Genomic DNA, 26,643 nt, shown 5'->3' with positions numbered 1-26,643 from the left:
AAGACAGAAAAAAAAAGCAAAAAAATTTAAAAAATTTTTTTGATGTCCAAGAACAACTAAAATGTGAAGGAATGAGACTCCACACTTGTAAAAGTAAAATTTCAGTGCCAGTGGCAGTCATTAAGACTTACCACGCCGTAAAAAGTTTGCTTAGACTTAAAAAACTTGACGTCCCTTTTTCTGGGGAGATTAATTCGTTTCCATCAGGAAACGCTGTTGCAGTCATTTCAACGGCAAGTCAGCTGGCGAGACCTCCTTCCCGCGAAGCTTCTGGAGGAGCAGGGCACCTCGGAAAGCAACTTCTGGATTTCTGTGTTTAACTTGGCATGTGCGGTTGCCGGAAATTGCGGTTCGATTTGCGCTGAAATAACGGTGAACGCTGTTAGGATTGCCGTTATTTTTAGAGCAAGATCCGGCCCACTAATATATTTTTCTGGTCATCGGCACCATTTTGGTGCAATTGGGGGTCCCTTCCCAGGTGGGGGGATGGAAGGGGGAATGTCGAGAAGAAGGGCTGAAAGAGCCCGAATTTAAAATTCACAGTTCCAAAAGCAGCAATTGATCACAGAGAAATGTTCAAAAATTTGCTGCACCCCACTTTCACCAGGATTTAGTACTGTTATGCTCTGTATGCCTGCTTCATAAAGTGTGCCTTGGACAACTGAGACAAAACTGTCATATTATAGGATGCCTGATGTTACCCCACTAGTCCTCCCTCCTCCTCTGATGTTGGCATGGAGGACATGGATAGAAGACATGCCCACTTTTGTCAGAATTTCTCTTTGGGCTGGAAAAGGAGCGGAGACCCAGCAGAACAGGGTTCTACCCTAAATTCCCCATCACCCACCAACCAGATTTCACAATTTACACCCTTTAAAGGCACTGGAATTTCTAACCCCATGCCTTATGGGGAAGGGAGGGGATAAAATTGGTGGAAAAGGAGGCAGAAAGTGTCATGTCCTGAAGGAATTTTTGAATGGAAAGTTTGGACCCCTATTTGTGGTTTTTTTGTTTCTTAGTCTTAGTTTGTTCTGAGTCACTGCCTTATATGCCATCAGTTCATCCAAGTACCCTAAAGTATAATGGCAGCATGCCAAGATTTTATTGAAGATAATTTTGTCCAAAGCAATAGTTACTGTTTGCATTTGTGTCTTTTATTCTCTGTTTCAAAGGGTTTGATATGAACAATATAAATCACTTTGAAGTACTGAGTAAAGAAGGTTACTTAGATGAACAAAGCATAACCTAGAAATTATTGTTGATGACATTAACGAATAATACTTAACACATTCACATGATAGTCCTGTCTCTATTCTAATGGAAGTTTAACTTATAACACCTCCATTAAAATAGCTGACAGAGAAATTGCATATGAGCATGTTTAATGTTCGTCCATTAATATTGCTAATGGTAATTTCTACTCTCAAGAGGTATTTTCTAAAGATCATTTAAAATGCACTGGGATAAGCACTTAATTATCTCTGGGAACTCAGACTCTAAAATTTTTTCTACAGTATTTACTTATAGAGGCCGATTTTTCAACTCCAACAAAAATGGGCTTGAGCTGGCACATGACACAGTCATCTGAGAGGGCACATTGCACCAAATTTTCCTCTTAAATGTCTGCAACTCACCAGTAAAGGGCAAGTTGCAGCAGCAACAGAAAAGTTGACTCATTGTTTACAATACTACAACGGAGATATGTGGACAGCACTGCAACGTTGGATGATAGTGGGTTGGAGGTTCTGCTGGAGGAAGTGCACCAAAGGAGGGTAGTTCATTTTAGAGGTGAAGGCTGTCCTCCAGTAAAAGCGCAGGTGCAAACTGCACAGAGGAAGGTGGACCAATGGTATTGACACCTCCTCAAGCAGCTGGCCAGAACAGCATTTCCTGACCCTTCTGCTAGTGAGTGCCGATGATGCGCCCATAGTGGCGCAGCCATTCACCGAATACTTTAGCAAAGTCAGGAGTGGAGGTCACAGGTGGGTACTCCCAAGCACTGACGCCGGTGGAGTGGTCCCACGGATATCCGGGGCCTACATTTTTAAGTGCAGTTGATTCATTTTTCAGTAAAATGGACATTGTGACATTAGCAGGGGAACATTCTATCATTATTTGGCTGATTGCATAATTAAGATTATTTGTATTAATGGTTCATGCCCCAGCAGGTACTTTTCATTGAAAGGATACTGTAGCTATGAAAAAGTGCTGAGCAAATGTGTAATTTTTGTTATGTATAAGTGTCTATCAGTTTCCCAATTTTTACTACCTGCCTATTATTACACTTTCTGTTCACCCGTGTTACTGTTAGCTGTGTGCTGCACTGTGTGACTGGAAAATAGAGATATATGTGCATTTGGACAGTGAGATTGTGGAAAATAAATCAAGTCTGGATCAGTTTGAGCCAGCTGTTCTTAATGTCATAAGATCAGTTTTTAAAAATGTTATTTTTTAGCATAAAGTGTGGAATTATAAAACCACACCTTGGATTATGTTTGAATTAAAAAGTTAATATGTGAAAAAAAAGAGATATGTGTCTATGTTTGTGGAGAGGATGTGGTAGAGTGAGAAAGAACTTGAAAATGTCAACCTTGGCTCAATCATAGCACTCTCACCTTTGAGTCAGATGGTCATGAGTTTAAGTCTCACTCCAGACACTGGAGTGTATAATCTAGGCTGACACTTCAGTGCAGTACTGAGAAAGTGCTGTACTGCCATTGGTGCCGTCTTTCCAATGAGAAGTTGAACCAAGGCCCCATCTGCCACCTCAGGTGGACATAAAAGATCCCATGGTACTATTCAAAGAAGAGCAGGGGAGGTATCCTGGCCAACATTTATCTCTGAATCAATACCACCAAAACAAATTATCTGGTCATTTATCTCATTGCTGTTGTAGAATATTGTTGTGCACAAATTAGCTACCACGTTTCCCTACATTACAACAGTGACTATATTTCAAAAGTGTTTCATTGGCTGTGAAGTGCTTTGGGACATCCTGGGAATGTGAACGGTGGTATTTAGGAACATAGGAAGAGGAGAAGACCATCAAGCCCCTCAAGCCTGTTCAATTAGATCATGGCTAATTCTATTTATCAGTCTTTGTTTCCTATCACTTGATACCCTTACCTTAACAAAAATCTATCAACCTCAGAATTGAAAATTTCAATTGACCCAGTATCCACAGCCTTTTCGGGGAGCGATTTCCAAATTTCCACCACCCATTGTGTCAAGAAGTGCAGGCTGATTTCACTCCTAAATAGACTAGCTCCAATTTTAAGATTATACCCTTCCTCCACCAGAAAGAATAGTTTCTCTGCATCTACCCTATCAAATCCCTTTATCATTTTAAACATCTCAGTTAATTCACCCCTGAACCTTTTAAACTCAAGGGAATACAAACCAAGTTTATGCAATCTGTCCTCATAATTTAACCCTTTAAGCCCAGGTATAAATGCAAGTTCTTTCTTTATTTTGCTGATGACACAAAGATTGGCGGCATTGTAAGCAGTGTAGGTAAAAACATAAAATTACAAAACGATATTGATAGATTAGGTGAATGGGCAAAACTGTGGCAAATGGAATTCAGTGTAGGCAAATGTGAGGTCATCCACTTTGGATCAAAAAAGGATAGAACAGGGTACTTTCTAAATGGTAAAAAGTTAAAAACAGTGGATGTCCAAAAGGACTTAGGGGTTCAGGTACATAGATCATTGAAGTGTCATGAACAGGTACAGAAAATAATCAATAAGGCTAATGGAACGCTGGCCTTTATATCTAGAGGACTAGAGTATAAGTGGGCAGAAGTTATGCTGCAGCGATACAAAACCCTGGTTAGACTGCACCTGGAGTACTGTGAGCAGTTCTGGGCACCGCACCTTCGGAAGGACATATTGGCCTTGGAGGGAGTGCAGCGTAAGTTTACTAGAATGATACCCGGACTTCAAGGGTTAAGTTACAAGGAGAGATTACACAAATTGGGGTTGTATTCTCTGGAGTTTCGAAGGTTAAGGGGTGATCTGATCGAAGTTTATAAGATATTAAGGGGAACAGATAGGGTGGATAGAGAGAAACTATTTCCGCTGGTTGGGGATTCTAGGAGTAAGGGGCACAGTCTAAAAATTAGAACCAGACCTTTCAGGAGTGAGATTAGAAAACATTTCTACACACAAAGGGTGGTAGAAGTTTGGAACTCTCTTCCGCAAACGGCAATTGATACTAGCTCAATTGCTAAATTTAAATCTGAGCTAGATAGCATTTTGGCAACCAAAGGTATTAAGGGATATGGGCCAAAGGCAGGTATATGGAGTTAGATCGCAGATCAGCCATGATCTTGTCAAATGGCGGAGCAGGCACGAGGGGCTGAATGGCCTACTCCTGTTCCTATGTTCCTATCTCCACATAAACAATTTGGACTCAGGAATCGAAAGTGCAAATTGGGGGGTATGGTTAATAGCAAGGAGGACTGCGACAAAATACATGAAGACATTAATAAATTTGCAGAATGGGCGTGTAATTGGCAAATTAATTTCAATATACATAAGTGTAGGGTATTACAATTTGGTAGGAAGAATAAGGGGGTCACGTATTGCTTGAATAATAAGAGTCTAAATGGGGTAGAAGAGCAGAGGGATACACAAATCACTAAAAGTAGTGATGCAGGTCAATAAGGCCTTTGAGTCAGATGGTCATGAGTTTAAGTCTCACTCCAGACACTGGAGTGTATAATCTAGGCTGACACTCCAGTGCAGTACTGAGAAAGTGCTGTACTGCCATTGGTGCCGTCTTTCCAATGAGAAGTTGAACCAAGGCCCCATCTGCCACCTCAGGTGGACATAAAAGATCCCATGGTACTATTCAAAGAAGAGCAGGAGAATCAATACCACCAAAACAAATTATCTGGTCATTTATCTCATTGCTGTTGTAGAATATTGTTGTGCACAAATTAGCTACCACGTTTCCCTACATTACAACAGTGACTATATTTCAAAAGTGTTTCATTGGCTGTGAAGTGCTTTGGGACATCCTGGGAATGTGAACGGTGGTATTTAGGAACATAGGGGTTCATTTCTAGAGGGATAGAATTGAAAAGCAGAGAAGTAATATTAAACCTTGGTTAGACCACACTTGGATTACTGTGAACAGTTCTGGTCTCCATATTATAATAAGAATATAGAGGCACTGGAGAAGGTGCAAAAAAGATTTACAAGGATGATACCAGAACTGAGAGGGTGGAGTAAATTTTAACCCCAAGAATGGGTGGGTTGGTGGTGGGAGGAGAGTAAAAATACTCAGTTTTCAGAGCGGGACCGCATCCCGGCTCCAACACCCCAGCTTCTGGGTTTAACCCAGGTAGCTTTGTCTGTGTGTGGCGAGCAGACACCTGGAAGAAATATCTTCTTCTCAGCCCCCCGATCTTCTTCTCAGCCCCCCAATCTCTTCCCCAGCCCCCTCCCCTCGATCTTCTCCCCGACCCGCTGCCTCCCTGATCTTCTCCCTGACCTTTCCCCCCCCGATCTTCTCCCCGCCCCACCGATCTTCTCCGTGCCCCCCCCCCACGATCTCCCCAACCTATGATCTCTCCCTCCCTCTGATCCCCAGCTGCGGCCTGCTTCAGCAGGCCCTCCTGCCCGACAGCCAGGCTGGCTGCTGGGCGCGAAACCCGGAAGTGCAATTGATGGGCTGCCCACTTACTTTCCAGGTTTCACAGCTGAAAATCTTTCTCCTCGCTCCCTTTCGGGCTGGAAGTTAAATTTTACCCCATTGTACCTATCAGGAAAGATTGAGCAGGCTGGGGCTCTTTTCTCTAGAAAAGAGAAGACAGGGATGACGTGATAGAGGTCTTTAAGATTATAAAAGGGTTTGATAGGGTAGATGTAGAGATGATGCTTCCACTTGTGGGGGAGACCAGAACTAGGGGGCATAAATATAAGATAGTCACTAATAAATCCAGCAACAACAACTTGCATTTATATAGTGCCTTTAATGTAGTAAAACGTCCCAAGGTGCTTCACAGGAGCGATTTTCAAACAAAATTTGACATCGAGCCACATAAGGAGATATTAGGACAGGTGACCAAAATCTTGGACAAAGAGGTAGGTTTTAAGGAGCGTCTTAAAGGGGGAGAGAGAGGCAGAGAGGAAGGGAATGCCAAAGCTTAGGGCCTAGGCAGCTGAAGGCACGGCCGCCAATGGTGGATGATTAAAATCGGGGATGTGCAAGAGGCAAGAATTGGGGAGCACAGAGATCTCGGAGGGTTGTAGGGCTGGAGGAGGTTACAGAGATAAGGACAGGGCGAGGCCATGGAGGGATTTGAAAACAAGGATGGCAATTTTAATATCGAGGCGTTCCTGGACCGGGAACCAATGTAAGTCAGCGAGCACAGGGGTGATGAGTGAACAGGACTTGGTGCGAGTTAGGATACGGGCAGCAGAATTTTGGATGAGCTCAAGTTTATGGAGGGTGGAAGATGGGAGGTCAGCCAGGAGAGCATTGGAATAGTCAAGTCTAGAGGTAACAAATGCATGGATGAGGGTTTCAGCAGCAGATGAGCTGAGGCAGGGGTAGAGAAGGGCGATATTATGGAGTTGGAAGTAAGCGGTCTTGGTGATGGAGGGGATATGTGGTCGGAAGCTCATCTCAGGCCCCAAATAGGACACCAAAGTTGTGATCGGCCTGGTTCAGCCTCAAACAGTGGCCAGGGAGAGGGTTGGAGTCGGTGGCTAGGGAACGGAGTTTGTGGTGGGGCCGAAGACAATGGCTTCGGTCTTCCCAATATTTAATTGGGAAAGCTTTGCTCATCCGGTACTGGATGTCGGACAAGCAGTGTGACAAATCAGAGACAGTGGAGGGGTCAGGGGAGGTGGTGGTGAGGTAGAGCTGGGTGTCATCAGCGTACATGTGCAACCTGACGTTGTGTTCTCCTGAAATCCAATAGGGAATTCAGGAGAAACGTCTTTACCCAAAGAGCGGTTAGAGTATGGAACTCGTGACTACAATGAGTACTTGAGGTAACTGCATAGATGCATTTAAAGGGAAGCTAGATAAACACATGAGGGAGAAAGGAATAGAAGGATATGCTGATAGGGTTAGATGAAGTAGGGAGGGAGGAGGCTTGTGTGGAACATACACCGGTATGGACCTGTTGGACCGAACGTGCTATCCATGCGCTGTACATTCTGTGTAATGATATCCCAAAGTAATTCACAACCATTGAATTTCTTTTGAAGTGTAACCACTGTTATATAAGCACATGCAGCAGCAAATCTGCACCTGCACCTACAAATAGAAAATGAGATGAATGATCTGTTAATGATGTTGATTGAGGGATAAATGTTGACTAGGACACTGGTGTTCCTTGTTGTTCTTCAAATAGCCGCGCCTCTAGCCAAACTGTTCCAGTCCAGCTACAACACTGGCATCTACCCGACAATGTGGAAAATTGCCCAGGTATGACCTGTCCACAAAAAGCAGGACAAATCCAATCCGGCCAATTACCGCCCCATCAGTCTACTCTCAATCAGCAAAGTGATGGAAGGTGTCGTCAACAGTGCTATCAAGTGGCACTTGCTCACCAATAACCTGCTCACCGATGCTCAGTTTGGGTTCCGCCAGGACCACTCGGCTCCAGACCTCATTACAGCCTTGGTCCAAACATGGACAAAAGAGTTGAATTCCAGAGGTGAGGTGAGAGTAACTGCACTTGACATCAAGGCAGCATTTGACTGAGTGTGGCACCAAGGAGCCCTAGTAAAATTGAAGTCAATGGGAATCGGGGGGAAACTCTCCAGTAGCTGGAGTCATACCTAGCACAAAGGAAGATGGTAGTGGTTGTTGGAGGCCAATCATCTCAGCCCCAGGGCATTGCTGCAGGAGTTCCTCAAAGCAGTGTCCTAGGCCCCACCATCTTCAGCGACTGCATCAATGACCTGCCCTCCATCATAAGATCAGAAATGGGGATATTCACTGATGATTGCACAGTGTTCAGTTCCAACCCCTCAGATAATGAAGCAGTCCGTGCCCGTCTGCAGCAAGATGTGGACAACATCCAGGCTTGGGCTCATAAGTAGCAAGTAACATTCGCGCCAGACAAGTGCCAGGCAATGACCATCTCCAACAAGAGAGAGTCTAACCACCGCCCTTTGACATTCAACGGCATTTCCATCGCCGAATCCCCCACCATCAACATCTTGGGGGTCACCATTGACCAGAAACCTAACTGGACCAGCCACATAAATACTGTGGCTACAAGAGCAGGTTAGAGGCTGGGTATCCTGTGGTGAGTGACTCACCTCCTGACTCCCCAAAGCCTTTCCATCATCTACAAGGCACAAGTCAGGAGTGTGATGGAATACTCTCCACTTGCCTGGATGAGTGCAGCTCCAACAACACTCAAGAAGCTCAGCACCATCCAGGACAAAGCAGCCTGCTTGATTGGCACCCCATCCACCACCCTAAACATTCACTCCCTTCACCACCGGCGCACCATGGCTGCAGTGTGTACTATCCACAGGATGCACTGCAGCAACTCGCCAAGGCTTCTTCAACAGCATCTCCTAAACCCGCGATCTCTACCACTTAGAAAGACAAGGGCATCAGGCACATGGGAACAACACCACCTGCATGTTCCCTTCCAAGTCACACACCATCCCGACTTGGAAATATATCGCCGTTCCTTCATCGTCGCTGGGTCAAAATCCTGGAACTCCCTACCTAACAGCACTATGGGAGAACCTTCACCTCACAGACTGCAGCGGTTCAAGAAGGCGGCTCACCACCACCTTCTCGAGGGCAATTAGGAATGGGCAATAAATGCTGGCCTTGCCAGCGACGCCCACATCCCATGAATGAATAAAAAATAATAGTACCCTGGGATCTTTTATGTCCCCCTTAACAGGCAGACAAGACTTCAGTTTAATCGCTCATCCAAAAGGCAGCAGCTCCAACAATGCAGGACTCCCTTAATATTTACTGAATTTCAGCCCGGATTATGGGTACGATTTTAAAAGTAAAGTGCAGGTGCGTTGGAGGTGGCGGGGTGGGGGGGGCAAAGAAAATCGGGATTTTTTTTGAGCAGGCAGGAATCCCGGCTCCAACCTGCCAAAGAACGCGCATGACTCAGAGTCATCTGGGTGCACGGGCCGTTCCTGAACCTGGAAGTCCCACCGGAAATTAAAGCTGGCGGGACGATATTTAAAGCAGTAAATCAGCTACTTAAAGTTGCAGCCGGCAGCCATCAGTCCTTTGGACATTTAAATCCCTGTTTGACAGATGAGGATAAAAGGTGAGTTATTGCAGCAGGGGACTCAGTTCTCTCAGACAAACTTTCAGCTGTGAGATTTTTGTGTTTACACTGAAAATTCCTAGTTCCCACTCAGAATTGTTCTGTTTACACACATTTACCAACTTTTCGGACCCCCTCAAACTGACACCATCAGGATGGGGGGGGGGGGGGCGCGATGGCTTCATTCACAAGTACATCCAAGGACGAGGAACATCAGCAGCCTCGCCAGGCACGGCGTGCACTTCCACCACTTGCAGCTCCAGAACACAGTGCTGCGCCACAGGCACCTGCACAAGAGCAGAGAGAGGAACAACAGAGGGACCAGAGTCGCAGGAGGCAGTACCCTCATCAGAGGGTCTACAGACCGAGGCTGAGCTTCCTGGATCTCTCTGAGGAGCAGTGCATACGGAGGTTCAGAGTGAGTCGCCAGGTGGTTGCAGACATCCGCAGCCTCCTTCATGCCGAGCTGCTCCCGGCTGGGCCTGGCGGCATCTCATTACCTGTAGCTGTTAAAGTGACCACTGCTCTCAACTTCTTCCCCTGAGGGAATTCAACATCCCGGCCCTCTTCCATGCACCAAATAGCCTTAAGGGCTGGCTCCTCGGGGACAAGGGATACCCCCTGCACACGTGGCTCATGACACCTCTGAGGAACCCCATCAGCGAACAGCGGTGTCGATACATGGACAGCCACATCGCCACCAGATCTGTAACTGAACATGCGCTAGGACTGCTGAAGATGCGATTTCGGTGCCTCGATCGTTCTGGGGGAGCGCTTCAATACACACCAGCGAGAGTGGGTCACATTATAGTAGTGTGTTGTGTCCCGCACAACATGGCACATCCAGCATCCACATCTGCCATGAACATTAAGGAGGAGGAGGAACCCATCGGCAGAGCAGCGGCTCACCTGGCTGCTCATGAGGTCAGAGAGTTACTATTTTGTGAACGCTTCTCAAAGAAGGTCACAAAGTTAGAATAGTACAGTCCTCACACCACCTGGAAAGAGCAGCACCGACACCATCCCCCTCTCCCACCCCCGCCCCCCCCCAGCAACACAAAACAGTCCTGCAACTACACATATACCCATTACAAAGTCACCCACTGGGTGGCATCAAATGTCACCTTTCATGATGAAGCACATGAAAGGGCGCTACCACAAAAGCCAGTCAAGAATGGGCAACAAATGGCAGTTGTGGTGAGAATGATAACATTTAATGTAACTTCATCAAAAACCAAATATAAATGAAAAACATGACAGTCTGACAAACATCCTTGTGCATACCCTTCGTGATCACAAAACCTTAGACTTTCTCTTCCTACTACTTCTACGTGGTGCATCCCCTTTGGCTGCAGCAGAGGTAGTCGCTGGTTGCTCATGTTGATGCCTGGACTGCCGAGATGCTTTCGGCCTATGCCCTCTGCGTTTGGGAGCCCGTGAGGGCCCCGCCAAATACCGCTCCATCTGCACCTGTGCAGGGACAGACTCAGCCAGCTGGAGAGGGGGCAGCATTGCAGGTACTGGTTGAGAGGGGGGGCAACGGGTGAGACGTGGGAGCGCTTTGAGTGGCGTCTCCACTTCCATTTCCCCTTTCGCCATCATCCCTCTCCTGGGTCTGGCGCACATCACTCGTACCACCCTGCTGGACAGCAGTTTGGAAGACGTGTGATGCCTTGTAAGCCCAGTTGTAAAGTTTTTGTCTGCCTGTTTAAGGCGGCACCGAGTCTGAACGGCTGTTGTCAGGGCCTGAATGGACTCATTTGTGAGCCATGCTTGAAGCTCAATGGAGGTTAGCCTTCTCTCCATCTCAGACATTTCCGCAGCTACCTGCGACACTATCTCAGACCTTTCTGTACTTACCTGCAACACTATCTCAGAGATTCCCTCACATACCTGCGCCACCTATTCCACTAATGCAGAAGTTGGACTCCTCTATCCTCTGCTCTATTGTGGAGAGTGTGTGTGGCACCTGTTCCAAAATCTCGCAAATGTGCTGCTGTCCCTCGATCATTCACCTTTTAAAGAATGGTCCCCGAAGTTCAGCATCTGCGTCCAGCTGAGCAGAGCCTGGAAAAGAGTGCGCCCACCGACGTGGACTCTCCACAGCTGCCCCTGCCACCAGTGGCTGCTCATGCTCACTTGTGTGTGGTGACGCACCAGGTGCCAACCCAACTAACTGACTACTAGGACCCACCAAGGTAGGAGTATCTGCGCTGGTGGATGGCTCACTAAGATGTGACGGTGCGCCCTCAGAGGCTGGGTGCTCCTCTGAGGAATCGCCCTCTCCCGTCACTGCGGTCATTGAAGAGCCTGTAAGAGAATAGAAGGCAATATTAAGCATCATCACAGATGTGTCATATTGCGATGAGCATACTGAGGTATCCAATCATTGTTAACATCAATTCATGTTGTGTGTAATGAATGTTAAAGTTGTGTCACCAGACGTTTGTAGGTGCCTGTCTCGACAGGCACTCGAGGGTGCAGCTAATCTCCAGGGCCTTCTCCTCCTCCTCTGTGAGGACCACTAGTTGTTGTGGCCTCCCTCCAGTCCTCGTCCTCTCACGTGCATTTTGTGCTCTCCTCTCAGAAGGGGAGAAAGTACAGATGTGCGAGTGAGTGAGAGTGAAGTAGTCAGCCGATGAATGCATTGCTTTGGGTGAGGCTGATCATGAAAGAGGTGCATCAGAGGGTGAGTATCAGACAGAGACATCACATTTGATCAGGATTGGGGTGAATTGTAGTGGTGGGGTCACAAATGGGGAGGTTAGGAAGTGAAGGTAAGTTGAGGATGAGCCTTAAGTGGGTGTGAGGAGTGATGTGATGGAGTAGTCTTGGTAGTGCAGAATGATGTAGGGGGTCGGGGGTGGGGGGGGGTGGGTGGTGATGTGTGACATGGAATGCAGGAGAATTAGTAAGCAAAAAGACAAGGCTGAAGCGTTTGCAGCCATCTTCAGCCAGAAATGCCGAGTGGATGATCCATCTCGGCCGCCTCCCGATATTCCCACCATCACAGAAGCCAGTCTTCGGCCAATTCGATTCACTCCATGTGATATCAAGAAACGGCTGAATGCACTGGATACAACAAAGGCTATGGGCCCCGACAACATCCCAGCTGTGGTGCTGAAGGCTTGTGCTCCAGAACCAGCTGTGCCTCTAGCCAAGCTGTTCCAGTACAGCTACAACACTGGCATCTACCCGACAATGTGGAAAATTGCCCAGGTATGTCCTGTCCACAAAAAGCAGGACAAATCCAATCCGGCCAATTACCGCCCCATCAATCTACTCTCAATCATCAGCAAAGTGATGGAAGGTGTCGTCGACAGTGCTATCAAGCGGCACTTACTCACCAATAACCTGCTCACCGATACTCAGTTTGGGTTCCGCCAGGACCACTCGGCTCCAGACCTCATTACAGCCTTGGTCCAAACATGGACAAAAGAGCTGAATTCCAGAGGTGAGGTGAGAGTGACTGCCCTTGACATCAAGGCAGCAAATGACTGAGTGTGGCACCAAGGAGCCCTAGTAAAATTGAAATCAATGGGAATCAGGGGTAAAACTCTCCAGTGGCTGGAGTCATACCTAGCACAAAGGAAGATGGTAGTGGTTGTTGGTGGACAATCATCTCAGCCCCAGGACATTGCTGCAGGAGTTCCTCAGGGCAGTGTCCTAGGCCCAACCATCTTCAGCTGCTTCATCAATGACCTTCCCTCCATCATAAGGTCAGAAATGGGGATGTTCACTGATGATTGCACAGTGTTCAGTTCCATTCGCAACCCCTCAGATAATGAAGCAGCCTGAGCCCGCATGCAGCAAGACCTGGACAACATCCAGGCTTGGGCTGATAAGTGGCAAGTAACATTCGTGCCAGACAAGTGCCAGGCAATGACCATCTCCAACAAGAGAGAGTCTAACCACCTCCCCTTGACATTCAACGGCATTACCATCGCCGAATCCCCCACCATCAACATCCTGGGGGTCACCATTGACCAGAAACTTAACTGGACTAGCCATATAAATGCTGTTGCTACAAGAGCAGGTCAGAGGCTGGGTATTCTGCGGCGAGTGACTCATCTCCTGACTCCCCAAAGCCTTTCCACCATCTACAAGGCACAAGTCAGGCGTGTGATGGAATACTGTCCACTTGCCTGGATGAGTGCAGCTCCAACAACACTCAAGAAGCTCAACACCATCCAGGACAAAGCAGCCCACTTGATTGGCACCCCATCCACACCCTAAACATTCACTCCCTTCACCACCGGCGCATTGTGGTTGCAGTGTGTACCATCCACTGCAGCAACTCGCCAAGGCTTCTTCGACATCACCACCCAAACCCATGACCTCTACCACCGAGAAGGACAAGAGCAGCAGGTACATGGGAACAACACCACCTGCACGTCCCCCTCCAAGTCACACACCATCCCGACTTGGAAATATATCGCTGTTCCTTCATCGTCGCTGGGTCAAAATCCTGGAACTCCCTTCTTAACAGCACTGTGGGAGAACCTCCACCACACGTACTGCAGCGGTTCAAGAAGGTGACTCACCACCACCTTCTCAAGGGCAATTAGGGATGGGCAATAAATGCTGGCCTTGCCAGCGACACCCACATCCCATGAACGAATAAAAAAAAACCTCACTTTTGTTGACCTAGTTAGGTCATTGAAACGCTTCCTGCACTGGACCCAAGTGTGGGATATGTTGCTGCTGCTGGTGACCTTCTCGCCACCTCGAGCCAGGCCTTCTTGGTGGCAGAGTCAGGGTACTTCCTCCTGTCGGCCGGGTAAAATAGTTCCCTCCTCTTCCTCACCTGGCCAGCAACACCTGAAGTGAGGCATCGCTGAATCTTAGAGCTGCCTTGCCCCTGTGCTGCTCCATTGTGTCTTCTTGCTCCTTGCTTTAGCAAAATCCATTGGAGGAATGGCCCTTTAAATCTAGACGCTCCAGCTGACAGCAGGTCATGCGGATGCGCAGTCCGCCCGCTGCGCAGCTTTCAGACGGCAAACCTGGAAACAAGATTAGTGGCCACCAATTAAGTTGCGATCCCGTGGGGAATGTTAAGTTTTTATTATTCGGGTTACCTGCACGCCCGTTCATTCCCCCACTTCCATCCTGCCGGCCTTTTAAAATCGTGCCCTATGTGATCAAGTCCTGAGGTGGGGCTTGAAACCACAACCTACTGGCTCAGTGGTGAGAGTGTTAGCACTGAGTTAAGCTGAAGGTTGTATGTATTGGAGTGTGGAAAGTGTGAGAAAGAGTAAAGAACATGTGCACGTTACTATAAAAAGAAGAGAGAAGATTGTGTGCAGTCTGAGCTGGTTGGGGTTAGCTGTTTATTCCTAGTTCCACAAAGGCAACAATTCTTTTCATGAACTAAACAGTCATGGCTAGAAAACTGAACCTTTAGCAAATCCTCCCAGCACATTGGCCCAGGCTATCAGGACTTCTGATTGGTGATTCCTTGTCAGTATTCCCCGTGTACACTCACAAATGAAAAATTACCAATTGGGCCAGGTATCAGAGGGGCAGCCATTGCCATGGATTGTTTTGGAGCATGAGCCACTTCCTTTGGAAGATACTTATCTAGCTGGATCTCCTGTAATTAATTAACAATCGTTGTTAATACAAAAAAATGTATTAAGTATTAGTAATCCAGAACTTGAACAAAGCCAAGGTTAAGCATTCTGTGATTGCCAATAAGGATCAATGTCCAGTTTCTAGAATGTTAGTAACTTCTGAAAAGTATTATTTACATGTTCACTTATTCATAGTAAATATGCATAATGTTTACTCATTTGACAGATTAAGTTAGTTTTCAATTACATCCAGAAGGATATTACGTAACAATATGATGATCAAGCTCCGTTGTCAAACAGATTGAAATGTCTGTTGCTTTTTACATGATTTGTTTATTTAGAAATGATGCTTCTAAAATGTCATCTGACATTATGTAAATTAATTTCACATTAGCTGCAGGTTATAAGCTGTGTCACAGTTGGTTAAATCTTCTGGATTGTAATATACTGTATTTGATTTTCCTCAGTAACAAATTTACACGTAGAAAGGAACCGCCAGTTAGCATGCAGAAGTTGCTTAGTTTTGGCTATGCTGATGATTGGTTTTCAGAACATAAGGATGTGAAGAACACCAAAGAACAAAAGATGGGTACTGTATCATAGTTGACCAAACCTGAAAAAATGAATGATCATGACTGATCATATTTTGTACAGTTAGGAGGTTTATGCTGGTATATGCAACAACTGCCATATAATTTGTCTCCGAGTACCAAACGTTGAGAAGAAATTTAGCTGCTATTTTTACATTACGGCTCAGTGGGGAATGCTCAGACAGCTGAGGCATTGCTGTCTGGACTGAGTGCAAGAGTTACACTGCCTATAGAACTAAATTTGTGTGGTTTCATGACAACACTGAGGGTGGTGGAGCAGGCATTCTGATGTTGCACTTGGAAAGAGTTTAGGCAATAAAACCAATAATGCAATGTATAGGAACATAGGAACAGGAGTAGGCTATTTAGCCCCTCAAGCCTGTTCCGCCATTCAGTGAGATCATGGCTGATCTGTGACCTGACTCCATATACCCACCATATACTTGTCATATACCAGGGAATTCTGGATTGGGAGAATGGGTGCAGGAACAGGCGCTTTTTCAAGTCTAATTCCGAGATGCGCCCACAAAGGAAATTAAAAGCCAATGAGTTCCCAATTTGTCCGAAAATCCTGCCTTCCTGTTTCCACTTCAATAACAACAACAACATGCATTTATACAGCTCCTTAACGTAGTAAAACGTTCCAAGGTGCTTCACGTGAGCGTTATTAAGCAAAATTTAACACTGAGCCACAAAAGGAGATATTAGGACATGTGACCAAAAGCTTGGTCAAAGAGGTAGGTTTTAAGGTGCATCTTAAAGGAGGAGAGAGAGGTGGAGAAGCGGAGAGGTTTAGGGTGGGAATTCCAGAGTTTAGGGCCTAGATAGTTAAAAGCATCGCCGCCAATTGAGGGCGAAGGAAATCAGATGTGCAAGGGGCCAGAACTAGGAGTGCAGTATATGCTCCTATAATCTGAATTAGGCTTTTACTGACTTCACTTATTAGTCATCCTAACAACTTGATATCACTCTCAAACTTCTTGTCATAAAATTCTAGGCACTGAATCATTTTCCTGTTAACTCATGTACATCTTTATAAACTAGAGTGTGTTATTCTTCAGTGAAACACTTTTCTATCATCTGAATAAAACTTGGTGTAATCTATCTACTTAAAAAGCTTGCATCGTATGATGCCCATAATGCTACTGTACATCAGGCATTACCATCCTGTTAAATTGAGCGCTGATGCCTGAGGCCTGGTGTGCATAGTGCTACATTATGCGCGGGGAAAGAACTCATGGTGCTGAGAATCTGCGCACATGTGATGTGCTGGATTCCCTAAGGCTCTCCAACTTATTTTAATGAGGCATTAGCCACACGATATGGTCGGAGTACCTGAACAGTGCTCCAGACAATTAACACCCATTTCAAATGGCACTGCACAGGAGGTACGGCTGCTATGCCAGCTCCTCTCTCCTAAACTGGACTCTTGTTTTTGTAACTGGTGCTCTGCACTCAATTCAGTGCTTCTTGCTGTTTTGCTGCGTTTTCAAAACTGAACTTATTCAGAGGTTCTTAAAGCTGTATCGCATCTGCTTTATGTGACTGATTCCCCAATTGTGCTGCCAATTGTGCATCCCTCTCTATTTGCAGGTTCTGGAGGAGAAGGGGGACCAGAACAGGCATGCAAGACAGGTGTGTTTGTACCTTAGGCAATCAAGTAGGCCCCTCCCTTATGCCACCACTGATGCATACAAGTCAAAGCAATCATGCCTCGATACGGCCCAAAAAACCTGCATGCGGAGACCAGTATTCCCCCTAAGAGACCTTGACAGAACTTTGCAGTGTCATGGAGACAGACCTTGGAACCACTTTCAGGACTGGAACAGCTTTGTCAGTAGCTGTACAGGTAGTTGCTGCCTTGTAAAGCTGAGGAGCATAAAAACACAAACAATAGAATAGAATCATAGAAAGGTTACAGCATGGAAGGAGGCTAGTCAGCCCATCGAGTCCGCGCCGGCTCTATGCAAGAGTAATCCAGCTAGTCCCACTCCCCCGCCCTATCCCTGTAGCCCTGCAAATCTTTTCCTTTCAAGTACTTATCCAGTTCCCTTTTGAAGGCCATGATTGAATCTGCCTCAGCCACCCCCTCAGGCAGTGCATTCCAGATCCTAACCACTCGCTGTGTAAAAAGGTTTCTCCTCATGTCACCTTTGCTCTTTTGCCAATCACCTTAAATCTGTGCCCTCTGGTTCTTGACCCTTCTGCCAGTGATGTGGAAGACTGTAGAAAGACTATCTGTAATCACCAGGCATTGTTCTGTGATTTATAAATGCGAAGGATTCGAGGATTTTATTTACACAACATTCACCTGAGGAAGGAGGAAGCCTCCGAAAGCTTGTGAATTTCAAATAAAATTGTTGGACTATAACTTGGTGTTGTAAAATTGTTTACAATTGTCAACCCCAGTCCATCACCGGCATCTCCACATCATGGCTACCATCGACACCACAAACTGCCGGCTCACAGTGGAAAGGATATCCAAGAAGATCACGCATATAGACACAGACATCAAGTTTTTACAGAGCTGCAAGAAAGCAGACAAGATCCCGAAAGGACGACAGATCACGAACCCACTCAAGTCCACATACAACTCGGATTACGCTGAGAGACTCTACCGTCGTACCTCTCGCACACTCCGCAACCATCTCGTACACCAACTCTACAGCAGACGCCGCAACCTCGAAACTAAGATAGAGTCCATACTCTCAACCTGTACTCAGGACACAGCAGACCAGCTACGAGATACCGCCAAACAGACGAGGCAACGGAACTACGCTGCCGACATGAAAACCAAGAGCAGGAAGCTTGAGAAACTCGGCATCACCACCAGCATCGACCAAGCTTCCCCTGGTACCACGGTTGCAACCACAGGGAAGTCTATCGTCAATTTGTCTGACCACACCCTTCAACCAGACGAAATCGAAGTTCTCAGCCAAGGGCTCAATTTCTGCCCCACTACCAAAATGGACCCCATTAGTCTCGCGGCGGACACAGAGGAATTCATCAGGAGAATGAGGCTCCAGGAATACTTCCACAAACCCCAAGATTTCAGCAGCGAACCCAATGAGACAATCAACGATCCGGAACAGCAGACAGAGGGATCCGCGGTACAGCAACCGAAGAGGAAAGAGTCACACTGGACTCCTCCGGAGGGTCGCTGCCCTCAGCTTGACATGTATGCTCAAGCTGTCAGGAAATGCGTCAATGCCAGATTCATCAGCCGCACTCACAAGACAGTCCAGAATGTCACCCGAGCACAACGCAACGCCATCAACGCTCTCAAGACCAACTGCAACATCGTCATCAAACCAGCGGACAAAGGAGGAGCCATCGTCAAACAGAACAGAACGGACTATTGCAAAGAAGCATACCGACAACTGGACAACCAGGAACACTACAGACGGTTACCCGCAGATCCGACCAAAGAACACACCCACCAGCTCAACAAACTGATCAAGACCTTCGATCCAGACCTTCAAAGCATCCTACGCGCTCTCATCCCACGTACTCCCCGCGTGGGAGACTTCTACTGCCTCCCAAAGATACACAAAGCCAACACACCCGGACGTCCTATCGTATCAGGCAACGGAACCCTGTGTGAGAACCTCTCTGGATACATCGAGGGCATCCTGAAACCCATCGTACAGGGAACCCCCAGCTTCTGTCGCGACAGTACAGACTTCCTACAAAAACTCAGTACCCACGGACCAGTTGAACCAGGAACACTTCTCACCACGATGGACGTCTCGGCACTCTACACCAGTATCACCCACGATGACGGCATCGCTGCGACAGCATCAATACTCAACACCAACAACAGCCAATCTCCAGACGCCATCCTACAACTCATCCGCTTCATCCTGGATCACAATGTCTTCACCTTCGATAACCAGTTCTTTACCCAAACACACGGAACAGCCACGGGGACCAAATTCGCACCCCAATACGCCAACATTTTCATGCACAAGTTCGAGCAGGACTTCTTCACTGCACAGGACCTCCAACCAACACTATACACCAGATACATCGACGATATTTTCTTTCTATGGACCCACGGCAAGGAATCACTAAAGAGACTACACGATAACATCAACAAGTTCCATCCCACCATCAAGCTCACCATGGACTACTCCTCAGAATCAGTTTCTTTCTTGGACGCACGAATCTCCATCAAAGACGGGCACCTCAGCACCTCACTCTACCGCAAGCCCACGGACAACCTCACGATGCTCCACTTTTCCAGCTTCTACCCTAACCACGCCAAAGAGGCCATCCCCTATGGACAGGCCCTGCGAATACACAGGGTCTGCTCAGACGAGGAGGAACGCGATGGACACCTACAGACGCTGAAAGACGCCCTCGTAAGAACGGGATATGACGCTCGACTCATCGATCGACAGTTCCGACGGGCCACAGCGAAAAATCGCATAGACCTCCTCAGAAGACTAACACGGGACGCAACTAACAGAGTACCCTTCGTCGTCCAGTACTTCCCCGGAGCGGAGAAACTACGCCATGTTCTCCGCAGCCTTCAACATGTCATCAATGACGACGAACACCTCGCTATGGCCATCCCCACACCTCCATTACTCGCCTTTAAACAGCCACCCAACCTCAAACAGACCATCGTTCGCAGCAAATTACCCAGCTTTCAGGAGAACAGCGTCCATGACACCACACAACCCTGCCACGGTAACCTCTGCAAGACATGCCAGATCATCGACACAGATACCACCATCACACGAGAGGACACCACCCACCAGGTGCATGGTTCATACTCCTATGACTCGGCCAACGTTGCCTACCTCATACGTTGCAGGAAAGGATGCCCCAGAGCATGGTACATTGGCGAGAACATGCAGACGCTGCGACAACGGATGAACGGACACCGCGCAACAACCGCCAGACAGGAGGGTTCCCTCCCAGTCGGGGAACACTTCAGCAGTCAAGGACATTCAGCCACCGACCTTCGGGTAAGCGTACTCCAAGGCGGCCTTCGAGACACACGACAACGCAAAATCGTCGAGCAGAAATTGATAGCCAAGTTCTGCACCCATGAGGACGGCCTCAATCGGGATCTTGGGTTCATGTCACGCGACACGTAACCCCACCAGCGAACAAATGTGATCTGTTTTTAATATAACGGGTCATTTGCTGTCTTTTCTATGTTTGTTTCTGCCTCTCTCTGTTTTTTTTTTGGTGGTTTGTATATTCGGTGGCCTTTTAGGTAACACCTCTCTGTCTGCATACTGTGATTGCCGTGGCAACGGGCAGTTGGAAAGACTGTCTGTAATCACCAGGCATTGTTCTGTGATTTATAAATGCGAAGGATTCGAGGATTTCATTTCCACAACATTCACCTGAGGAAGGAGGAAGCCTCCGAAAGCTTGCGAATTTCAAATAAAATTGTTGGACTATAACTTGGTGTTGTAAAATTGTTTACGACTTCTGCCAGTGGGAAGAGTTTCTCTCTATCTACTCTGTCTAGACCCTTCATGATTTTGAATAGCTCGATCAAATCTCCTCGCAACCTTCTCTGTTCCAAGAAGAACAACCCCAGCTTCTCCAGTTTATCGATGTAACTAAAGTCCCTCATCGCTGGAATCATTCTAGTAAATCTCTTCTGCACCCTCTCTAAGGCCTTCACATCTTTCCTGAAGTGCGATGCCCAGAACTGGACACAATACTCCAGTTGTTGCCGAACCAGTGTTTTATAAAGGTTCATCATGACTTCCTTACTTTTGTACTCTATGCCTCTATTTATAACGCCCAGGATCTCGTATGCTTTTTTAAACCACTTTCTCAACCTGCCCTGTCATCTTCAATGATTTGTGCACATATACCCCCAGATCTCTCTGTTCCTGTACCCCTTTTAGAATTCTGCCCTTTAGTTTATATTGCCTCTCCTCATTCTTCCTACCGAAATGTATCACTTCGCATTTTTCTGCGTTAAATTTCATCTGCCACGTGTCCACCCATTCCACCAGCCTGTCTATATCCCCTTGAAGTCTATTACTATCCTCCTCACTGTTCACTATCCTTCCAAGTTTTGTGTCATCTGCAAATTTTGAAATTGTGCCCTGTACACCCAAGTCCAAGTCATTAATATATATCAAGAAAAGCAGTGGGCCCAGCACCAACCCCTGGGTAACACCACTGTACACCTCCCTCCAGTCCGAAAAACAACCGTTCACCACTACTCTCTGTTTCCTGTCACTTAGCCAATTCTGTATTGACGTTGCTACTGCCCCCTTTATTCCAAGGGCCGCAATTTTGATGACAAGCCTACCATGCGGTACTTTATCAAACACCTTTTCAAAGTCCATATACACCACATCAACTACATCGCCCTCATCTACCCTCTCTGTTACCTCATCAAAAAACTCTCAGGTTAGTTAAACACAATTTGTCTTTAACAAATCCATGCTGGCTTTCCCTTATCAATGCATACTCGTCCAAGTGACTGTTAATTCTGTCCCAGATTATCGTTTCTAAAAGTTTCCCCACCACCGAGATTAAACTGACTAGCCTATAGTTGCTGGGTTTATCCTTACACCCTTTTTTGAACAAGGGTGTAACATTTGCAATTCTCTAGTCCTCTGGCACCACCCCCCCCCCCCCGTATCTAAGGATGTTTGGAAGATTATGGCCAGTACCTCCGCAATTTCCACACTTACTTCCCTCAGCAGCCTAGGATGCATCCCATCCGGACGAGGTGACTTATCTACTTTAAGTAAGGAGAAAAATGTGAAATCTCCCAACCTGCGGTGCATGCACAGTATATCACGTATGTCACAGATAACTTATTTGCCCAGATCAATTAATTCACCAATTTTCCAATGGAGAACAGATAATAATCTGAAAGAACACTGCACTTTTACTGTCTGACTGGATTCCCCACGCCGTAGGGCATTATTGATGGTATGCCTGTTTGCCCCAATGCCACCAGCTTCAGGAACAGAATGCGATTGCACTTCAGTAATGTGCAGCTGATCAGTGACCATAGGTACAGCATGATGCACATTAATGCCTAATAGTCTAGTCAAGTAAAGTACCGCCACTACTGCCCAAGGCTTTACATCAGAACCCATGAATACAACAGTATTTCTCCACAGCTATGTTGTTCTGCCCCTTCCTAAATGAATTCTCACAACATATTACAGTAACAATTAAGTCAAATTTTATTTACCCTAAATACAAATGTGTTCAGTGTATTTTATCCCAGTGCTTTCTAAGTATATGCTTCTTTTAAGTGTTTTCCCAGTGGGCGGAGGAATAAGTTGGATGGTTGTTGCATGTCCATGTCTACCTGTAGGGATGTACCAGTACCTCCATGTGTTAAGTCAGTCGATGGCCTTGCAACTACAGGTATTGATGTGGTGGCCTGTATGCTATCTGACATATCTGCCCTCACTTGAATGAGCTGGCTGGGTGTTATGGATGAGAGACATCACCATCATCTGTGCCAGCTCTGCTGCTGGGCACACTCTCAGTAAGGCCAGAGATCTGTGTAAGAGCAGATCACTGTGTATTGCGTTTTCTGGTTCCCCAACAGAGTGAATGCAGACAAGACCGTTTTAGGTTGGAGCCCAAGGTCACCAGAGCTCTGAGCAAAGTATTTGGAATGGACGCAATGCCTAAACTTAGGCCCTCAGCCAAGGGGGCTCCACTGCATATTGCCCTGAAGTGGCCATGTTATCCATTGTGATATGCAGCTTGGTTAAGCCGTCCTGCAGCACTGCAAGATGTGGATACTAGACTATCCCTAGATGTCCCCAAATTGCACTAGTTTCATGGCACACTCAAATAACTAAATAACTTACTGATGCTGAGGTACAAAAGTATGTGTAGGCAGGTCCTGTGAGTTCCACGTCTTTGGACTCAGTAGCTGAAGGAGCCTTCGATCTTGTCCTCCTGTCACCAAGTTCCGCTTCCTTCAATTTGACCTCACTTGCTCCTCCTCACTTGCGCTTTGCTGATTCAAACATAGTTGATGTATCTATGCTGATGCTTGCAACTGTAGGAATGGGTGACACAGGGCACAGTGAGGTGCTAAGTTCAGTTGGCACAATGGGCTCTGCCCTAATCTTGGGCACATAGAGGAGCAGAAGAACATACTTTAGAATGTTGGCAGTAAGTCACTCCTTGAAACAGAACTTACATGGCAAGACATGCTGATGTGTTATGTTGCAATGCAAAGCAGAAGATGACAACTGCGGCCTTAGGCCACATTCTGACCTCATTGGGCATGGTAGCAGATGAGGTTGCTCAAAGAAGGTACAACATTAGTAACGGCTTCTGTGATGTCACTGCTGGAATATATTCTGCTTACTCACAGATCAGCGGGCACATTGATAGGATTGATTGGAGGTTTACAGCAGGAGCTGGGTGAAAGTGTCAAAGGGCATTGCTGCTGTCTCTCATGATGGCAGCACTTACACAGCACTCCACCCACCATCCCCATAACTGACCAGAAGTCAGAAAGTAGGCAGGGCCAGGCTGCCCCGCAGTATCTGAAGTGTCAGAGTGTGGAACTGGCTGATTAAGGGTCCATGCTCACAGGAGATAGAGTACCCACCTGAATCCCAGGCATCTCTCCTGGAGACACAGCTGAAACCCCTTCCCAGTCCTCTGTCAGTAGGATTGCAATGAGAGGAAGCACTGGGAAAAAGGGGAAACGCAATAGTGACAAACATTAGGTACAGACAGGCACCTTAATCAATAAATAATTATTTGTAAGCTTCACTGTGTAAGCTTGAAGTGTTTGATTTAGAGAAATGTGGGTCTGAAGTGTGTAGACCAGAGGAATGGTGTAGTGGGAAAAGAAGGATGGTGTCATAGCTGTTCGCAGGAATGTCTCAGGATCCAGAAGTTGGGCCCTCCTTGGAGCCCTGGACCAGCAATACACCCCCGCACCCAGTCATTCTGCTCCTTTTCTCCTAAATAAGCCAAGTATAGAGGAGTTCCAAGTGGCACACCTATACTGTAAAAGCAAATCAGGGTGCCAACTATCCCTAGGACCTCCATAATATTTCTGGCCATATTTATACCCATAAGCAACAGTAGAGCTCAAAAAAAATTGCAGTGAGATTCAGAAAAAATAAAGAAACAAGCTTAGTTAACACTTGCAACCTATCCCTTGAAATGAGCCAGCCACTAAACACCAGCAAAAGAACAAGAAGCACTGTTTTTTTTAATAGTGGTACCTGCCGTGACCTGCAGCCAGAGTAATTTAATTGCCCGCACGTCCTTCTGGCGCTAGGGAGTGCAACACTTTAAAAACATGAGGATGTTTGGGCACAATACAATTGAGGTGGAGACCTAGCATAATGGATCGCCAGTCATTTTTGCTTCGTGCTGCACCTATAATTTAGGCACACTTCTGGGACAGAGAAGAGGAAAATCGTTCCTGTATTTACTAGTATCAGTTATTTGTATCATTCAGAAATACAACTTCAATATCCTTGGGAAGAAAACCACTTTTATAATAAGTGTTTAAGTACTCCCCAAGCTATTCCAATATGATGAAATCTGATGCATTCTTTACAATAACGAGCTTTGGAGCATTTGTGTAATTTTCCACAAAGTTTGTACTTCTTAAGACACCCAATTGTCACTGTAAAAACCACAGCGCTTTTTCAGAATTGCCCGAATCGGTCTTGTGGCACATGCAAAGGCCTGAAGTCCCAAATAGGTCAACCTTTCTTTCTTTCACTTGCTGAAGTAGCAGTTCCAAAGTTGCATCTGTGAAGCATGGGGCTCATGCCTCCTGATGCTCCATAGTTTGACAATATTTTAAACTTTGTAAAATTTTTGGCTGCAAAAAAAAACCTCCCCTTCAAATGGCTCCTACAGTCCCTTTAAAAGTTGCAATAATGGCAGAATTCTATCCTCCACCATTGAACAAGCTTCCAGCAGAAGGCCCAATCCAGGCTGGCAAAGATCAGGCTGGGTGTGCCAGGATGTGTGGTTGGCAGAGCCCATTGTGCAGCATTCCAGAGTCAAAAAATCCATAATTGGAAAGTCTATTCTGTAGGCACTCTCTATCTGCCTTGTTTCCGAAACAGATAATTCCATTTGTGAAATTAGATCCTTTCTTCAACTACATTTAATAGGATTAAAACATAAGGATTCCTTGCTCCATAAAAATTTAGTAGATATTGAATGTAAATTGCACTATGTGAGCAACAAACTATGTTCTCCCTAATCTTAGAGTTTGATTTCTTTAGAAGAGCATTCAGTTGCTGGGAAAGATGGAGTTTTGCTTGAGGAAAATCAGCCCATGTATAGAGGAAAGAGGATGACTGGCATCAGAGGAAATGGGCAGAACAAAGCTACTGCAGAAAATGATTCTTTCTTCAAAATCTTCGGCGAACACAGGCAAGATATATATTCATAACTAAACATCTTATGAGTGAAAATAAATCACTTCTCTTCCTTTCAAATCTATACAGTCTTTACGTGTCAGCAAAGTTGTGGGGCCTTTAAAAATATTTTCTCCTTTTCTTTTCTGTAGGTCTGCACAAATGCACCATTCCCTAATTGCCAGGGTCAGACCTCTATCATTCATGTTATGTAATTAGCTGTTCAGAACATGAGATTAGCATATGGTGACTAACCTGCCAATTCCAACATTCCTGTGGAGAAACACCTGCCTTTTGTTTGGTGTCTCCCTCATCCAGGTGGGACAGTATCATGTACAGAATCGTGTGCCTTGGTGTAAGCCTGGATTGTACTATTTCATAAGTGTTAGAACTCTTACTACAATAACATTTGTGCCTCCTCAACATAACTAATCAATTTATGTTGGCTGTAATAACACTGTATACAGTTTATTAATGGACAATATTTTATGGGAAGCTCTATGGGAGTCTTGCACCTGTTGAATATCTTTTGTCATGCACAGTGGCTGCGGACAGATGCTGAGTTCAGCCTGTCATACTCCCATTGTTTCCCCCTGACTTTGGAAGTACAGCATAATATCTAAGTTTGAAGTTTACATCAGAAATTATACTGGTATGCTACTCAAGTCATCTTTCAGTTTTTGGGAAATGTAGCTCTGGATGCATGGATCTCGGGGTTGAACTTCCTCCTATTTTTTAAACTGAAATTAGCAGTATGCACTTCACCACCCCACCCACCCACTCTGTGCTTCTACCTATTATTTTATTTTCCCCTTTTAGTCTCCCCATGCCAT

General features: G+C 46.2%; 1 protein-coding gene across 3 annotated transcripts in view; it reads left to right on the top strand.

The window, feature by feature from the left end:
• c7h7orf57 (chromosome 7 C7orf57 homolog) overlaps positions 1 to 26,643 on the top strand; it is a 111,069-nt gene that overhangs the window by 71,569 nt on the left and 12,857 nt on the right. The window contains exons 7-9 of one of the 3 annotated variants that reach the window (XM_067987430.1): positions 15,321 to 15,442; positions 17,037 to 17,078; positions 25,676 to 25,826. In XM_067987430.1, the coding sequence (XP_067843531.1) occupies positions 15,321 to 15,442; positions 17,037 to 17,078; positions 25,676 to 25,826 (315 nt within the window). The remainder of the gene's footprint in view (positions 1 to 15,320; positions 15,443 to 17,036; positions 17,079 to 25,675; positions 25,827 to 26,643) is intronic. The other 2 variants (XM_067987431.1, XM_067987432.1) reach the window with 2 other exon arrangements.

This window comes from Heptranchias perlo, chromosome 7 (genome assembly GCF_035084215.1).
Source record: "Heptranchias perlo isolate sHepPer1 chromosome 7, sHepPer1.hap1, whole genome shotgun sequence".
NCBI lineage: Eukaryota > Metazoa > Chordata > Chondrichthyes > Hexanchiformes > Hexanchidae > Heptranchias > Heptranchias perlo.
The sequence above is the reverse complement of the archived record's forward strand: the minus strand, read 5'-3'. Positions and strand labels throughout refer to the sequence as shown.